The 17554-nt window shown below is 42.8% G+C and overlaps 2 protein-coding genes across 4 annotated transcripts in view; one reads left to right on the forward strand and one right to left on the reverse strand.

Moving 5' to 3' along the window:
• The window catches only part of LOC126088559 (uncharacterized), a 263333-nt gene extending 261735 nt beyond the window's left edge, over positions 1-1598 (reverse strand). The window contains exons 1-2 of the mRNA XM_049906743.1: positions 1510-1598; positions 1213-1264 (exon numbers count right to left, since the gene is read on the reverse strand). Of these exons, the coding sequence (XP_049762700.1) occupies positions 1213-1264; positions 1510-1579 (122 nt within the window). The 5' untranslated portion in view covers positions 1580-1598. The remainder of the gene's footprint in view (positions 1-1212; positions 1265-1509) is intronic.
• Positions 1599-2158: 560 nt separating this feature from the next.
• Positions 2159-17554, forward strand: part of LOC126191543 (uncharacterized) — a 513913-nt gene continuing 498517 nt past the window's right edge. For all 3 annotated transcript variants that reach the window (XR_007538368.1, XM_049932449.1, XM_049932448.1), the window contains exon 1: positions 2159-2352. Coding sequence is in view for 1 of the 3 variants with exons in the window: in XM_049932448.1 (XP_049788405.1) it covers positions 2301-2352 (52 nt within the window). In the remaining 2 variants the exon portion in view is untranslated. The remainder of the gene's footprint in view (positions 2353-17554) is intronic.

Raw genomic sequence — 17554 nt, forward strand, 5'->3', positions numbered from 1 at the left:
GCGTAAGTGCAAACTGTGCGTCGACTCAACAACACGTAGAATTGTACATTGGACAGATCATACGCGGACTTAAGTTAGCTGCGTTCAAGGCATCGATGCGACAAGTATTGCTTACACGCTATATGCAACGAAGCGACCATGAAATTATCTACCAACGTATCGACTACCTGAACAGCAAACAAAAGCTCACAGAAGAAGAAACAATTATGTCTAGGACGTAGACCTTACCATCAATTCTCGATGCTATATCAAAGTATGAAATGTAATAAACAACAGTTAAAGTTTTCGCATTTCTATGCCAACACAACCATACAATGACGAAAAGCAACAACTGGGAAGTTCAAAATTTGAAACTGTTAACACAGAAAATTACGCACTCCTGACTCCTAGAACTACTTGTCGCCGCCAACCGTGACGTACGGACGAAATCTTAATACATCAGGTAATGATACAAAGACGAACAATATTTGGGAAGTTATCACTCCAGTAATCCTTGTCAAAACGACACGACGAGCAAAACAAAAAGTTCTGCGCCTTGAACATCACCTCACACAATGCCAATGAGCGTCACAACTAATTTACACCTCCGCCGTCCGCACGGTGTTTACAGTGAACGTGCTATGTAAGATCGTCTAGATACAGTATCGTATGCAGTCACAGTCAGGTTTTAACCAAACTGCAAGATACCAACACAAATGCAAGTACGATTTGGTATTAACATTCCGTCTTGGAAAGCAAAGTCCACTTCTGATGCTGAGAAACGCAATTGAACTTCTCGGTGTCTCACAGGTTTGCTTAAAACCCGCTTTCAGGTCAAAGACTTGAGATGCCAACAATTCGCAAGACTTGTCTTAATTTCTATGAGGGAACACACAGGAACATAGCTGTATACCTAACTATTACGCAAGTCCGAAAATGAACATAAAATTAATATGAAGCACGATCAAGAACAACTAGAACAGCGCACATTAAAACCCAAACTCATCACCCAACGAAGAAATTTTTTTCTAACTGATCCAGAACATCACGAACAAAGTAAGAGCGCAGTTCCACGGACACTCATGCACACTTTGTAACTCGCCGCAATGTTGCAGTCCTACATGAGACTAAATACGCAGTCCACAGAATATCTGCACCGACTTACGAAAAATCGATGGTAACACTTAATTCCATTAATCTGTAGTACAAGTGAAATCAAGTTTATTAACTTACCTCACGAACAGCTGTTCTTGATTATTCACACGCCACGAAACGACTGTTGCACCTGCACATGCAAAGCAAAGCTAAGTGACGCAATATTTTTTAGGGTAGCCATGAAAATTTACAACAATACTACATACAGTACGCAAAAGCACTGTTCAACTACGGCTTATGCGGCAGGCATGAGTGCAATGCCACTTGATATTTCCGTGATATACCGTCACAGCAGTAAATTATTTCTGTAATTCTTATTAAAACATGTAGAACATACGTAATACTATCACTGTGCCGTGAATCGAGCTCCCTTACCGTGTAAATTTATGGTGCACGTCGTATTATTTCCCCTGTCAAGCATAACAACACTCGTCGCCGCTGCCATGTTTGAATCTAAAACCGCCTGTTCGGAATCCTTTGTTAATTGATAGCAGAAGCTGTGAGCGAAACAGTGCTGCCAACGCTCTCATGGCGGGAGAAGTTCATTCAAATACTTTACATTTAAATGCTAATTTCAAGACAAAATCACACTTTAAGTGATAAAAAAATTTATATGATATAAAATGAAGAGTATTTAACTAGTACATAGGTATTATTTTTCTTCTTCTATAGTATTAAAGTCGATATTTCTCTTACAATGACAGAACTTTGACACAGAAATTTCTCATACTGGTTCGTTCCTTCTGACAAATGGCGGCGCAACCAACCACAGTTTATGTTTTATACACAACCGTACAAAATCACCTTATTTCTCATACTCAAACTACATTTCGTGCAAGAAAGTTGCATTTAATTGTGATATATTTTTAGATTTACACGTTACGTGTAGACGAACAGGTGTCATTGCCAAATAACGTGCGAGAGCTTTAGTTTTTTGGACCATGCGTAGTTCATTACCACATTCCTTCTGATCGTTGACGTTCCTTCTGTTAATTGTCAGAGTTAACCATAACATGGGCAAAGATCTTACAAGTTTTGACGGAGCGTGGTAGTGTGCCGAAGTGTATGTGCAAAAAGTGACGGAACGCGTTTTAAACAGTCACATGTACCATAAATACGAAGATGCTAAAATTTGGAAGCAAAAGTGACATTAATGTTAGTTATAAATGTACAGTGCGCTTACTGGAGGACACCGAGATCGTGGAATGCGAATTTCAGGTAAAAGTAAACTGTAAATCGGGCTATATTGCATCTAGTTTGACATTTCGGTAACGTAGATGTTTGTTTACTGTTTGTATGTTCTCCCAGATGGTAAAGTAGCGTGTAGTTGTATACTAAATAATGGAAAATATATCTATTTACCTTCAATAACACACTAAACGACTTCAGTTCTGTAAGCGAATGTGAATTTACATGAAACCTGTTCGGCGTACCAAATCGTATTTACTCGTTTTTCTATGATATTTACGAGTCAGCAGCTCGTAGCATAACCATGTGTGCGTTCTTTCCTGTAAAAGGCTAATATTTATCCTGACGTGGGGTAACATAGTAATCCAAACATAAAATAAATAGGAAGATGAAATTGCCGGTGCGAGAGAACCAACGAATATTTAAATTTAAACAACCGCATTGTTTAGTTGCTACTCACTCATTAGGCGTTTGCATGAGACCGTTTTTAATTGCCTTCGAGTTTAAAAACATGAAGAAATTGTGAATCTATACGACTGTGATAATACGTTTTCCGATACTGACCGTTAGTTTGAGTTAATGGTAATAAATCAACACTATTTTATTAAGTAAATTACGATTTGGGTATATACCAGTTCCATGTCAAAGTGTCACTTTATGTAGACATATATTTGACTGTAAACAATGCGTTATCTTAGCTTTAGCCTTTAAAATTTTGACCACTGTCTCAGATTAAAGCATGTCATATCTGATTATCAGACAGCGAATGTTAGCATATATATCTGACAACCTATTCAAGATGTTAATAATACCGTAGGAAAGAATGTAATTTTTTTGGGAGTTAACTATGTTTGATGGTGTACAGTTTTGTTGTGTCACTAAGTTAAAGGGCCAGTGTAACTGTTACTTAGTTCCATGGAACCTGTTATACATATGACCTTTTAAAATTCAACACCATCCAGTTGCTGGTACCTCATTTTGCCCTGATATTTCCCACTGGTTTGTACTTCGTTGCAGTATAGTGTATATAAAGTAGCAAACGAAATGCATTGAGCACCCAGTCCTGTGTAGTCCATGAAAATGTTCTTTCTATTATACAATTTAGATTGAACATAACAGTGCTTTTGTAGCCTGTGCAAATAGTTCAGGGTAATTTACAGAGATTCAAATTGTAATTCAGATTGAATGACAACTTGCTTAATATTTCCAAAATCACAAAGTCCTCCATTACACAATTGCACATTCTTTATTATTTGATTTCTTGATAGTTTGAATGTGAACATAAGTAGGCCTATTTGTCATTGTTTACAAGCTGACTTATGTCCGTAGTATGATTATAATTTGCATCAAGTAGTAATTTACTCAATAGTGTTCCATGTTTGTATCTTAGTAGAAGCAGTTTCGTTTTGGTTTATTGCCTTAAACATAATTTTTATGTTGGATTATGAGGATGCCTATAAAACCAAATGGCATAATGACATATTCTGTTGAATGTGAATTTGTTCAACCAGTGGTCAGTCTTGTCTTTTGTATCTATGTTGGTGAGATAGACATTACAGAAAATAATTAGTATTTTTAAAAAAAATGCTAGTCTGCATCTCAATATATAAAATGCACGCATTTTGTCTGCTTTAACCGTGTACGGATTCTCTTTTACTATCAAACATCAGAAAAGTATTCAGTTACTGCAACCATTAATTTACTGTTTTACCTGTTCACTTATTTGTGCTTCTGTGTTATCAGGGGGCAGTTTGGCTGTAAAATTGTGACGGAAGGGCTGGGTTACCATAATTGTTATTTATTCATCTGTAAGCAAATTCTGGATATTACACAGATTTTGTCGTGCGCTAGTTTTCACTGTATACATTCATTATTTATATTGAAATAGTTTCACATTGTAAACATAGAAATACTGCCCTCTTTTTCTTAACTGTCTGCTGTGTTTGGCGATATTTGCCATAAGAGAGGTGGGTGTATATTCCACCTTCACTATCAGCAAGTCAGTTACGGTAGCGGAATTGACTAGCAAACAGAGGAGCAGTGTCAGCTCAACCTAATGATACCAGGAGTCGGCTTCATCTCAGTGCGTAATGTTGGTGTGGTGTGGAAGAATATAGGTATGCAAACAGAAAGAGAACTGATACTGACAATATTTGTGTTGCATCTATCTTATTTTTTGGAATGTAGGTTGGAAGGTGATAGTTTGGTTGTGAGCTGGTGAACTCAATGAATGTAAAAGCCAACTGAAACTGAAGGTTGTGGTGAGAAGCTGACAGGTAGCGCAGTCCAGTGTTTACATCTGTGCCATATTGAAAAATGCAAGGGCTGCGGGGGGGGGGGGGGGGGGGGGGGTGTGCAATATGTAACTTTTACTGCCATGCAAACAAATTTGAATACAAAATCTCAATGTGGTGACATATTGATCTGTTGTGTTACTCATCTAGATCAGATTGAAATCTGACAGTTTTGTTGAGTGTTAGCAAATCAATATAAAACACTTCACTTAATTTGAGGATAAAATGAAAACAACATAAACCGTTTTGTGCCTCACTTGCAGGAGAGTGTCGTACACTGTCACAGTAGTAAACATTTTGAATTAATCTATATGGTAATTGCTGTTAAAAATAAATACTAATAGTGTTTTGTTAATAAAACATGTTTGGTGTGGAAACTTCTTGAATATGTCTTGCTGTTTCTCTTTTGCTTCATTGTAATTATGTAATGAGTGGTGTTGGTTGTTGTGATCATGGTGGTGGTGGTAGTGTCATGTTTCATTTTCATTCTTTCCATAGTCGTCAACAATGTAGTCCACTAAGCTTTAGCATATTAGTTACATCTGTCACTCAGTTTTCATAAGTGGTTGCTAAAACAGCGCCACAGGTGATTTCAGTTCCTAGTGATCTCCTTTTCTAAGCCTATACTCCATCTTTAATGATAATAATAATGGAATGTACAACTATCAACTTCTTTACCTTAATTCCTCCCTTCCTTCCTCGGGTTGGTGAATAGACACAGAGAAACTTTCATTCCTCTTCCATCTTTACCGTGCATGTCGATGCATCCCCCCCTACCGTCTCTCAGAAAACACTCACACACCCCCCCTCCTCCTTTTTATCCTTCTCCCCCCCTCTCCCATCGCTCTCTCTCTCTCTCTCTCTCTCTCTCTCTCTCTCTCTCTCTCTCTCTCTCTCTCTCTCTTTCTCTCTGCCGGCCGCAGTGGCCGAGCAGTAGTTCTAGGCACTTCAGTCTGGAACCGCACTGCTGCTACGGTCACAGGTTCAAATCCTCCCTCGGGCATGGATGTGTATGATGTCCTTAGGTTAGTTAGGTTTAAGTAGTCTAGGGGACTGATGACCTCAGATGTTAAGTCCCATAGTGCTCAGAGCCATATCTCTCTCTCTGTTTTGCAAATTCTTTTGAGACAATTGCAAAGAGTGTAAGCATTTGAGTTCACTTAGAAACCTGTTATTAATATATTATTTTTAATTATGTTAATATATTATTTTTAATTATATTAATATACGGTATAATGTTGTTGTTAATATTAAACTGCTCCTATAGGGACTTTTTTGGTTCATGTTTTTATTGTGTTATTTTCTGTAAATACTTTTGCACAAATTTTTCCAACTACTTCTGGGTATTTCTTCTTCTTCTTCTTCTTCTGGGCAGGCTGTTTTCAAGGTTCCCGTCTCATCGCCTTTGTATTACAGTAAAAGATATTACGTACACCAGACACTGGGATTAAACTAAATTACAACGTTTTTCAGATTACAAGTGTCATTCTCCTTATATACCCATTAATTAAAAATAAAAGTTTCCACTTATGATTGACTGTATATCAGTTCCCATAGACTTGTACTATTATAAGACTCAGATGTTAATCTCTGTACAGTGCTGCTGCTACTACTATGTGATCAGGCCCAGTGGACCGCACGCATCTACAAGTGCCCTCCTCTACTGTATTCTGTCCATTGCTGCTATCCGCCATTCATCCACATCTATTGACACTTGGTTTAAATCTTCATGGAGTCCATCCCTCCAACACTTCTTGGGTCTCCCTGGCGGTCTGTTTCCTGTAGGTGTGAAATCCAGGAGCTTCCGAGGCCATCTGTGATCCTCCATCCGGGCCACATGGCCGGCCCACTGCATTCGTTAGACTTTGACAGTTCCTGCTATATTGGGCTGCTGGTATAGTGCCTCTGTACAGTGCTACTTAATAAATTCTATTTTATTGCTAACATCTTTGTAATTAGATCTGCAGCCCCTGTTTGGATGTTAGAGAGATCAGAAAAGTAACCACTTATGATTTTCTTCAAGGAACAGTGATACTGTTTGCTAGAAGTTGTTGATCAAGACTGTGACACGTAAATCAGGATACCTATGTAGACAAGTTTTTGCACTCCCTTCCTGGATATTTTAACCACTGTGAAAGAAAATATCTTGTGTGTTGAGAATAAAACATAATTAAATATTACATCATCATCATTTACGTGTGGTTGGTTATGTTCCTATTCAGTGGAACAAAGTAAAAAATTATTATTTAAGTGTCACAATTATATAACAATTTTTACATGATACAAGTGTCATTCCATTTGCAATGTGAGGAAGGAGAGGTGTTAGAGTCTGTAACCAAGACTAACTAAAATTCCTCTCCTGGTCAAAAAGGGGCAGTAGTGATGGGTCCTCCAGCTAGATATCTCAATCACACAGAAGTATCACTTAGGTCAGACTGCTTGTTTTCATAACACTATTTTTTGTGTTTAGCAATTATTCTGTTTCCTATAAAATCTTCCCTGTAAGGTCCCTTTCCAGGGAACATAAAAATATCATATGTGGAGGGTACAGCCAGAGCTAGGGAGTACGGTGTGTATGAAACCATTTGCCTAAAAAGTCCTATACGCTCAGCATTGTTAGATATCATCACTCTGTAATTATTTCTGTAATGGCATATTATTTGCTTTTGACTTACCTTTCTCTTTTTAATACCCTCAGCAATGACTGATATCAGTCATGGCTTAGAGGCACTACAACTCTTGGTTGACGATTGCTGCCAGGGGCAAGTGAGGAATGTCACATGGGCTGAACCACATGTAGCAGTGGTGCACACCAGGCAGCCTGATTGAGTGTAGAGCTGTCCATTGGAAGAGCTGCTATCAAGCATGCCATTCTGCTTATTGTATTTCAACCCACATTGTGCCTGCTCTTCTTTGTTCTTGTTATCGGATTTTGTTCAGTGTTCTGCTCTCAACAGACTTGGCTTTATTTACAGATTACATGTTTAAATTGGGAACAGACAGAAAACTCTCATCTCCCTATTATTTTACAAGCAAGTATTGAGTATTGGGTGTACTCAAATCTCTGTCATCACTTCTGTTCAATCCATCGCATCCAATAATTAACTGGTACTCAACATCGGTATTTATTGTTCTGTGTATAATAAATAGTAGTACTTTGTATTAGGTTCACCAACACTTCTAAATTCAACTATGTCATTTATTTAGTCATAGCCTTCAACAGATGGTAACTACTATTACAAGAACATATGAAATCCTAAATGAACAATAGTTTGACATCATTCAAAGATACCTAAATATCACCCATTCTGTAGTCATATTCAGTGGCACCCTCATGATTCGCAGCAACAACTAGTTGACGTGTCCTGCCCCTTACCGAGCATCATCATCAGATGTTATTTACACACAGTATGTGTCCACACCACACCACTAGGGACATCCAGAAAATTACCAGTAGACCAGAATAAATTGCAAATGTTATTGACTTAAAAGATTTTATTCGGTGGTTGGTTGACCTCACTTAAAAGTTTGATGTCAAGGATTTGTATCTGTACAACACTGTGTGGTTGAAAGAACTGTCTTGATGAACAAGCCATTCCTTTTATAGCCGCATTTCAGGCCATTATATCAATTTACAGTGTCTTGCACAGTCTTTCACATTTGATGGTATTTATTCCAATTAGCTGTGCTGCTTTTGGCAACACATCCATGCAGAGGTTATCCTCTTCATATAGGAAAATCAAACCAACATTACTTTCCCTTCAGGGGGTTCATGACTCTTTCATAAGTACATCTGAGATGGGCATTGGGTTCCAAGCTATTGTACCACCTACTTTGTTTCTGGTTGCAGTCTCTCATCCCTTACCATCCTTCATTCTCTTATTCTTTTTCTGATGGTGGCAGTTTTTTAAGTCGACCTGGCTATTCTAAGTTAAGCTTTCTTTCCTTTGAACATTCATTCATTCATTTACTTTACATCACGTTTTGCCTGAGGTAATTTTTGGTTGCCTTCTGCATTTGACATCCATTTTCCAAATTTTTCTGAAGTGTACACAGACTGGGGAAGAACGCCTTAAATAGTGCTTAGTGCATACAGAGTTAAAGATCGTCTGTGCACGGCACCTGTGTAGACTGTTGCTTGTGCTTCTAAGCCAATACATTAGCCAATCCAATGTGGTGGGCATGTTATTTCTTCTTCTCAGGAACCCTCTGACAACACAGGGATCAGGCTTCTGGTACCTGAGCTGCTAATTTCCCATGTATGCCAAGCAGTAGATTCTCGTATTCCTGGGATATCAGGACTCTCAGGATTGGGCATTATGCCAGATGGCCTTTGCTGCGGCTGGTTGGTGCTCGTGGGAAAAGCACTTGATCAGAATAGGTGGCATCAGGGCAGACGTTATGCACCTGGAACATAGCAAACTACTTGAAGATAATGGCCTATCTGATCCAACTGTCTCGTCAAACAGGTATAGAAATTTCAGTGTGGACAGTTATAAGTGGCTATCCCATGGGAAGAGGGACAAACCAGATGTCGGAGTTAAACATTTTATCCAGTGCTTAGTATGTACTCAAAATGTTGGATACTTTTACTCTGACAAAGCCATTAATTTTTGTGGAACATATTAAAGATAAATTTGAAGAAGCTGAATCAGTGAAAAAAAATATAGCAATGGATTACTAATGATTGAAGTCTCCTTTGGTGCAAAATTTATGGCTGTTACAGAATGTGAATGTCGCGGTGTCATATCAGAGACCATTGTCTCATACAAAACTTGTGGGTCAAGGAATCATCTCCTACAAAGACCTATGCTCCAAACAGACAAGAATCCTTGGGCTAATCTTTACCGACAAGGCATACATTTTGTCTAACATATCCGAGAAAGTCCTAAGGATACCTGAACAGATACAGGAGCCTTTTTCTTAGCCTTTGAAGGGAATGTCCTCCAGTAGAAATAGTCATGGTGTATAGATGTGATGTGAAGCTGCCCATGGGGTGCTTCTAATGCTTTTGTTTTTGTCATATGTATATCATCCCACTGTGCAGTGGACCCAAAATGTGGTAATGAAGATAGAGCTTGTGAACAACCACCTTTGTAGGCAAGTTACACAGAGCACCATCCTCCTTGTGCAGCACTTTGCCCAGTTTTCAAGAAAGAGAAGAAAATTCAGGAATATAAATCTATTTACCACATCTTCTATACTGTGGCAAGAAAAAAATATGGATGCCTACACCCTGTTGATATGAGGACCAATTGTGTGAAAGTCACAGCCTTCCCTCCCACTACCCCAATTTTTTCCAAACCAGTTCTCCCATTTCTGCGTCACCGTCTTAATGAACTACTGCTTACTTATGGCCAGAGTAACAGCTTCCTTTTCTGGCATGTACTAGTGACAGGGCTCTGTCTCAGGATCCCTCTTCCCGGAACTGCAGCCTGTGGGTTCCATGGCTGCCTGCTCTTCATCTGTCTCCACATTCATTATGGATGGGCCTTTGCAAGAATTACAGCCAGCAAACGCTGTAAAGGAGGTGGAGGAGAATCAGGACAAGGCTTCTGTGGTGAACACAGATGCCTCATGTCCCCCCATGATGTCGTGTTCTGAACCTATGCTTGTTAATGGTGTTCCATCCCAGACTCTCATTAAGGAGGACTACAGTTCAAATCTGTGTTTGGCTGCCCAGATTTAGCTTTTCCATGATTTCCCCAAATCACTCCTGACAAATGCTGGGATGGTTACCATGAAGGAGTATGGCTGATTTCCTTCCCCATCATTGAAGCATTCTGAGCTTGTTCTCCATCTGTAATGCCCCTCAGGGGCTCAGCATTCGTTTGCTGAGTATAGGCTTGGCAACCCCGAGTTTCTTGAGTTGGGGACTGGTAAGCACCATCAGTCCTCTGTCACCATAAGCTCTGGTCATACTTCAGTGACCACCGTGCAGCGCAGCTGTGGAATGCTGTGTGGTTTGGAGAACAGCGGTCTTGGCTTCACCGCCTGGACTGCGAGGAAGCTACACACCTCTATAAAAAAAACCTCAACCTCAGGGTGTGCTACGTGCTGAGGAGGTGAATGGCTGTTGAGGTAAAAGAGTTTTAATGGGCAACCTCTGGGGCACCTGGGGCCCCCCAGTTGCATAAGGCTTGCTCATGCATGCAGGGCTCTGCCTGAGTCGACGTTTGTTTCCTTAGCATCTCATGGGATCCCTATGGAACTGTCTTACGAAACTACTACTCCTGATGGGACGGGTGTACTGTCAGGCAGCACCTACAACCACTCATCAAAGAGAGCTCAGTTGGTGAGTCCTCCAGAAAAGAAGCCTCAGAATAATAGTAACAGGGCATTAGTGTGCCTCAACACTTTCATTGTAATCAAGCGAAATGGTGGAAGCTTTGAGAAGATGACCCCTTTCTACATTTACAAGGCATTCAAAAGTATTGCCGGTTCTCTGAAAAGTGTCAAATGACTTCGTAATGGAATGATTTTAGTTGAAACTGCTAGTTCCAACCAAATATCTAGCTTCTGGGACGTAAGGCCATAGGTGACTACCCAGTCAAGATTGAGTTGCGTAAAGCCCTTAACTTTAGTAAGGGCATGGTTACCTGCTGCAATTTAATGGAGGTGGACCCCGTGGAGTTATGCTAAGAGTGGAAGAATGTGGGCGTCATGGAGGTGCAGAATTATTTGAGGAGAGTCAATGGCAAATTGGAAAAATCGGCAATGTTTATTCTAACGTTTAGTATTCCAGAATTACTGGAACATATCCTTGCAGGCTATATCCGCCTTAAGGTTTGCCACACTGGACTCGCATTCGGGAGGACGACGGTTCAATCCCGCGTCCGGCCATCCTGATTTAGGTTTTCCGTGACTTCCCTAAATCGCTCCAGGCAAATGCCGGGATGGTTCCTTTCAAAGGGCATGGCCGACTTCCTTCCCACGTCCTTCCTTAATCCGATGAGACCGATGAGCTCGCTGTCTGGTCTCCTTCCCCAAAACAACCCAACCCTAAGGTTCGCCCCTTTCTTCCTAACCCCATGGGATGCTATAAATGTAAAAGATTTGGCCTTACCACTATGGGATGTAACAGGAAGGCTACATGTGGCAATTGTGGAGGCTCCGCTCACGAGTCAGGGACTTCTTGTACACTTCCTCCGAAATGTGTAAACTGCTCTGGTGATCCCCCAGTGGGAAGCAGAAAGTGTGGAGTTTACAAGGAGGAAAGGCAAATTCAAGAGTTGAAAGTAAAGAGAACCATACCCTATGGTGAAGTTAAAGACTTTCAAAGCTATGCAAGAACCAGTTATTGTTATTGCTTTTGCATCAGCCCTTAAGACACCAATTGCTAAGGGTGATGCCTCCACACAAACTCAGACCACAGATTCAAGTACAAGCACATGCACTTGTCGATGTACCTGTGGGGAAAATTCTCCACTTGCAACTGATGGCATTAAGAAGCTGTCAGTAGTATGCTTACCACTTGAGCCACATACCACTCCCCAACATCAGAAGCCAACTAAGCCATCCCGGCACCCAGGCAACTGCCTCCTCCTGTCAGTAAAGAAAAACGTCCTTCAAAAAGTAGTTCTAAGTCCAAGAAAGCAGTAGTTATACCCTCGGATCGACGAGCTCTGTCACTTTGTGATTGAGACTATGCCCTTGAGGATATGGACTTCCAATCAGAGGAACCAGAGAGCACGTAACCGGCTAATGTTCCCCTGGCCTCCCTGGTAAATCGCTACCTCCGAAAGAGAAAGAAAAGAACCACCATCACTAACCAATGGCTTCCACAGGGACTTCTGTGTTACAGTGGAATTTGAATGGATATCGCTCACATTTGGAAGAATTGCAGCTATTGGTCCAGGATAAATCTTTCTGCGTCTGCTTACAAGAAATGCACCTTAAAGTCACAGACACACCTGCATTATGGGGCTACCACGTATACAGGAAGGACAATACTGCTGGAGACAGGGCTAAAGGTGGAGTGGCTATTTTCCTTGATGATAGATGCCACTCCTCCCCTGTCCCTCTTATCACGACCATGCAAGCAATTGCTGTGAAAGTTCTCACACCCTTTACTATCACAATGTGTTCTTTGTACCTGCCCCCCCCCCCCCCCCAATGATGCTTTGGATGCAGACTCACTGGCAGACTCCTTCCAGGCACTCTCACGTCCATTCCTGCTTGTGGGGCACTTCAATGCCCACAGTGTGCTATGAGGCTCAACTACTTCTTCCTCCGGGGGTCGGATGATCGAGCGACTCGTCAATTCTAAGAATATCTGCCTTATGAATGTGGGTCAGATGACTCACTTTTCCATAGCTAAAGGGTCATTTTCAGCTACTGACCTTTGCCTTCGTTCCTTAGCTATTGCAGACTCAGTTCAGTGGGAAGTGTCTCCAGATTTACATTCTAGTGACCACTTCGCGGTGTGGATCTGTCTGCCGACTAGGACAGTGACCAGCAGGAGTCCACGCAGGTTTATGATACAAAGGGCAAATTGGTTACAGTACAGTCGAAAGGCTATTTTTGAACGAAAGGATTGTGCACAAGAGGTGGTGGCCCATGTCGCTCATGAGATCCGAAGGGCTGTCACAGAGTTTATCCTGGGTCTAGTAACCACCTCGGACGACAGCCTGTACCGTGGTGGAATGACTACTGTTGATTGGCAATCAGGGCCAGATGGATAGCTCTTCAGAACTTCAAACAGTGTCCAACTACAGACAATCTTCATGCCTTCAGGTCTGCAAGAGAACATGCAAAGCGAGTGGTCAAAGAACGGAAGAGACCTTCCTGGAGGGAATTCACAACTTCCATTAATCGGTCCACTTCTGCTGTGCACGTTTGGGAATCAATAAGACGGATTTATGACCTTGTCAAATAATGGGGTCGTGGTGGACTCACCAGAAGATATGGCTCACATTTTAGCAGAACATTTCTTTACTGTTACTTTGTCATCCAGACAAGCTCCTGCTGTTCAGATATTCCGTTGGATTGCAGAGATGAGGAAGCTCAATTTCTTCCCACATAACTAGGAAGTCTAAAATCTTCGGTTCTCCGTGTTGGAACTGGAATCAGTATTATCTGCAGCCAGAGACTCTGCTCCAGGACCTGATCAGATCCATTGTACCATGCTTCGTCATCTGTGCCCTGAAGCGAAAGGTCAGCTCCTCTCTTGTTTCAGTCAGATCTGGTTTGATGGACAGTACCCCACGACTTGGAAGGAGGCAATATTAATTCCATTCTGGAAACCAGGCAAGGACCATAGCGCCCCTAACAGTTATCGGACTGTCACCTTTACCAGTTGTATGGGTAAGACTCTAGAACACAAGGTCAACCACCGCTTCGTCTGGCTGCTAGAGTCCTGAGGTCACCCGAGCCACTCCCAGTGCTGTTTCAGGCGCTACCGCTCCACTCTTGACAACTTAATTCTACTGGAGGCGGCGATATAGAGTCCTTCTTACGCCAAAACCATTTAGTTTGTGTGTTTTTTGACCTCGGAAAAGCATATGACACTACTTGGAGGTACAACATCCTTCGCCAACTTCATGAATGGGAGCTGCGTGGACGCCTGCCACTTCTGATCCAATCCTTTCTCGAGGACTGGCGTTTTCGTTATCACATAGACCATGCCATGTCCAATTGCTATGTTCAGGAGAATGGTAGTCCCAGGGCAGTGTCCTCAGTGTCACATTGTTTGCCATCACTGTCAATGTCATTTCCTCCACAGACAGGAGCCCTGTAAAATGCTCTTTGTTTGTGGATGACATTGCAATCTTCCACTCTTCCTCTGATCTTACGACGACAATGAGGCAGCTACAGCTGACAATTAGGAGGCTGGCAGCCTAGGCCCAGACAACTGGTTTTCGGTTCTCACCTGAGAAGGTTGTGTATGTCAATGTTAATCGTGCTCATCGGAATTTTAACCAACTAGAGCTTGCAATGGGGGACCGTATTTTACGTTTTCAAGTCATTGTGCTCTTATTGGATTTATTATTTGACAAGAAATTAACATGACTCCCATACATGAAAGGCCTACGAACAAAGGGCTTCCTGTTGTTGAACGTTATGAAATGCCTTGGCAGAAAAATATGGGGAGCTGACAGGTCTCGCCTCCTGCAGTTTTAGAGCGCATTTGTTCAATCATGCTTCGACTATGGCAGTGTGGTCTACGGATCGGCTCGTCCTTCCTCCCTCCGGATGTTAGATGCTGTCCACCATGACGGCATTTGGATATCAGCTGGAGCCTTTCAGACCAGTCCAGTTCAGAGTCTGTGTGCAGAGGCTGGTGAACCACCAATCTGGATTTGGTGGCGTATCCCTTTGGCTCAACAGGTGCTGAAAATCTCAGCGTCACCTCTGTCATTGGTATTTAGATCAGTGATCCAACCCACCTTCGAACGAATGTTCAGGAATCGGCCCCAAGAGACCCAGCTGTTTGGTATATATGCTACAGACTGATTCAAAGATCTAGATCTGTCATGCATGCCCCTCCCATGGGTCCGGGGGGTTAGAGCAGGCCCGAGGTATTCCTGCCTGCTATAAGAGGCGACTAAAAGAAGTCTCACATGCTTTGGCCTTTATGTGATGGTCCCCTGTAGGGTTTGACCTCCATTTTTGAAAATTTTCCCGAAGAGCGAGCCATTTGAGGAAGGGCGCCTTACATCATGCATCGTGTCCATCAGGCATTGAGCTCTTTAGCCCACTTTCTCATTGTCGCATTTCACTCCTGCCCAATCTCCATCACCTTCATGGGTGCGTTTTCCACCATGCACTATGCAGTGTTGCTTTCTGCGTCGACGATGAGCATGGACTTCTTTGGACCTGATATCCAGCACAGTAGCCAGTCTATTATGTTGGAGCAGCCGTGTACCCTGTTGTTTGTAGCCCCCGGGCCACACAGGGATTGCTCTGCTGATGCCTGCACCGTTAACTCCCCACATATGCCAAGGGGTAGATGCCCATCCCCCTGGGGCATTGGGACTCTCTGCAATGGCCATCCTGCCAGGTGGCCTATGCTGTGGCTGGGAGGAGCCCTTGTCAGAGTGGGTGGCATCAGGGCGGATGACATGTAATGAAGCGTAGTCCATAATTTCTTGCTGGTGGTCAAACACGAGCAGTATCTAAGCGATCACAAGCTCAATTCAACACACAGAAGTATGACCCCAAATCGTTCCCCTCCCTCGCCACACCGTGGTACAAACTTCAGGCTAAGGATGGCAGTGGATCGTATTTGCCTCAGTACCTTGCATGTTCGAGAGCTGATTGGGAATCTTTCATGATGATGAAGCCTCAGTTTTTTGTTGAGCATTTAGAGGACAAGTTTGAGGAGGTGGAGGGCTTGTCCAGAATGAGATCTGGGTCTCTTCATCAAAATAGCATCCTCTGCCCAGTCACAGACGTTACTCGCTTGTGACAAGCAGAGGGATGCTTCTGTAACCTTCACACCCCATAAGAGCTTAAATATGGTCCAGGGTATCATATTTCACAGGGACCTTCATTTGCAATCTTGATGATGAGATGCGCGCCAGTTTAGAGCAGCGAGGGGTACATTTCGTCCGGCGTGTCCACCGGTGTCTGAGGGATACTGAGGGATATTCAGGCTGCCCGAGAAAGTAAAGGTGATGGTTTACCGCTATGATGGAAATCCCCATATCCTTCCCCTAGTGCAGTGCTTTAAGTGCTGGAAGTACTTCCAGTGTCACATGTCGAGATTGCAGACGCCCATCACATCCCAATACTCCATGTTCCTGCCTCCCATCTTTGTCAACTGTGGAGGGCATCATTCGCCTTGCTCGTCAGACTGCAGGATTCTCCAGAAAGAAAGGAAAATCATGGAGTACAAGAACCTGGATGGACTGACATCACTGAGGCCAATAGGAAATTTGAGCACTTACATCCTGTGGCTATGACCAACCCCAATCACCTCTCAGAGCTGGAAGACTATACTTGCCCCCTTGATGGTGGGGGGCGTTTCCCTCCCTGTTGCTCCCAAACCACCTACTTCAGGAGCAACATCACCCTCCCCCCACCCAACCATCAGGAACTTCCGTCCCCACTTCTAAGCCAGAGAAGCATAAGTCTTCTTCAGCTTCTTTCACTAGGAAGGGGTCTCTTTGGTCACTCCCTTCCCAGGTTTCTGCTAGTGGGAAAGATGACACCCACCAGTGGCTGAAGAGCTCAAAAGCATCTGGTCGTAGGGCTTCACACTCATCCTTCGTCCCGGAGACTGAGCCAGTGAAGTCCTCCCAGCCAAGGAAATCCAAGGAGCAGCGAGAGAAATCCAAACAGAAGACCCATGAGACCAAGGAAATTTCGGTGGCACCCACACCACTGCTACCTACAAGCTATGCACCTTTGGATGGAGTGGAGATTCTGGCATCCACGGAGGACCTAGGTAACGCCAGACCCTCAGGCACAATGGATATAGACTGCTCAGGCAATAAGTCGGTGGCAGCAGGTGACTCTGAGGTGTGAACTGCCTCATTGAATATTCCATGCCTTCCCAGTCTCACGATGACGTCATCTTCCAGTGGAACTGCGGTAGTTTATTCCACCATCTGGCTGAGCTACGGCAACTGTTAAGCTTTACACCTGCTATCTGCATTGCCCTCCAAGAAACCTCATTCCCAGCAATGCAGACCCCTGCCCTCTGTGGCTATGAGGGGTATTACAGGAACCATAGCAACTATAGTCGAGTTACAGGTGGAGTTTGTGTTTTCATGTCCTAGTTCATGTCCTAGACTCAGTCTGTAGTTACACTGTGCACTTGAAACCCCTCATGAAGCTGTGGCTGTCAGAATAAGAACGATGCAGGAGATAACTGCCTGCAATGTAAATCTTACTCCAGATGGTGCAGTACCCCTGAATGTATTAGCTCCACTGATTGATCAACTCCCTAAACCTTTCCTAGTTCTGGGAGATTTTAACGCCCGTAACCCTAT

This window comes from Schistocerca cancellata, chromosome 6, assembly GCF_023864275.1.
Source record: "Schistocerca cancellata isolate TAMUIC-IGC-003103 chromosome 6, iqSchCanc2.1, whole genome shotgun sequence".
Classification (NCBI taxonomy): domain Eukaryota; kingdom Metazoa; phylum Arthropoda; class Insecta; order Orthoptera; family Acrididae; genus Schistocerca; species Schistocerca cancellata.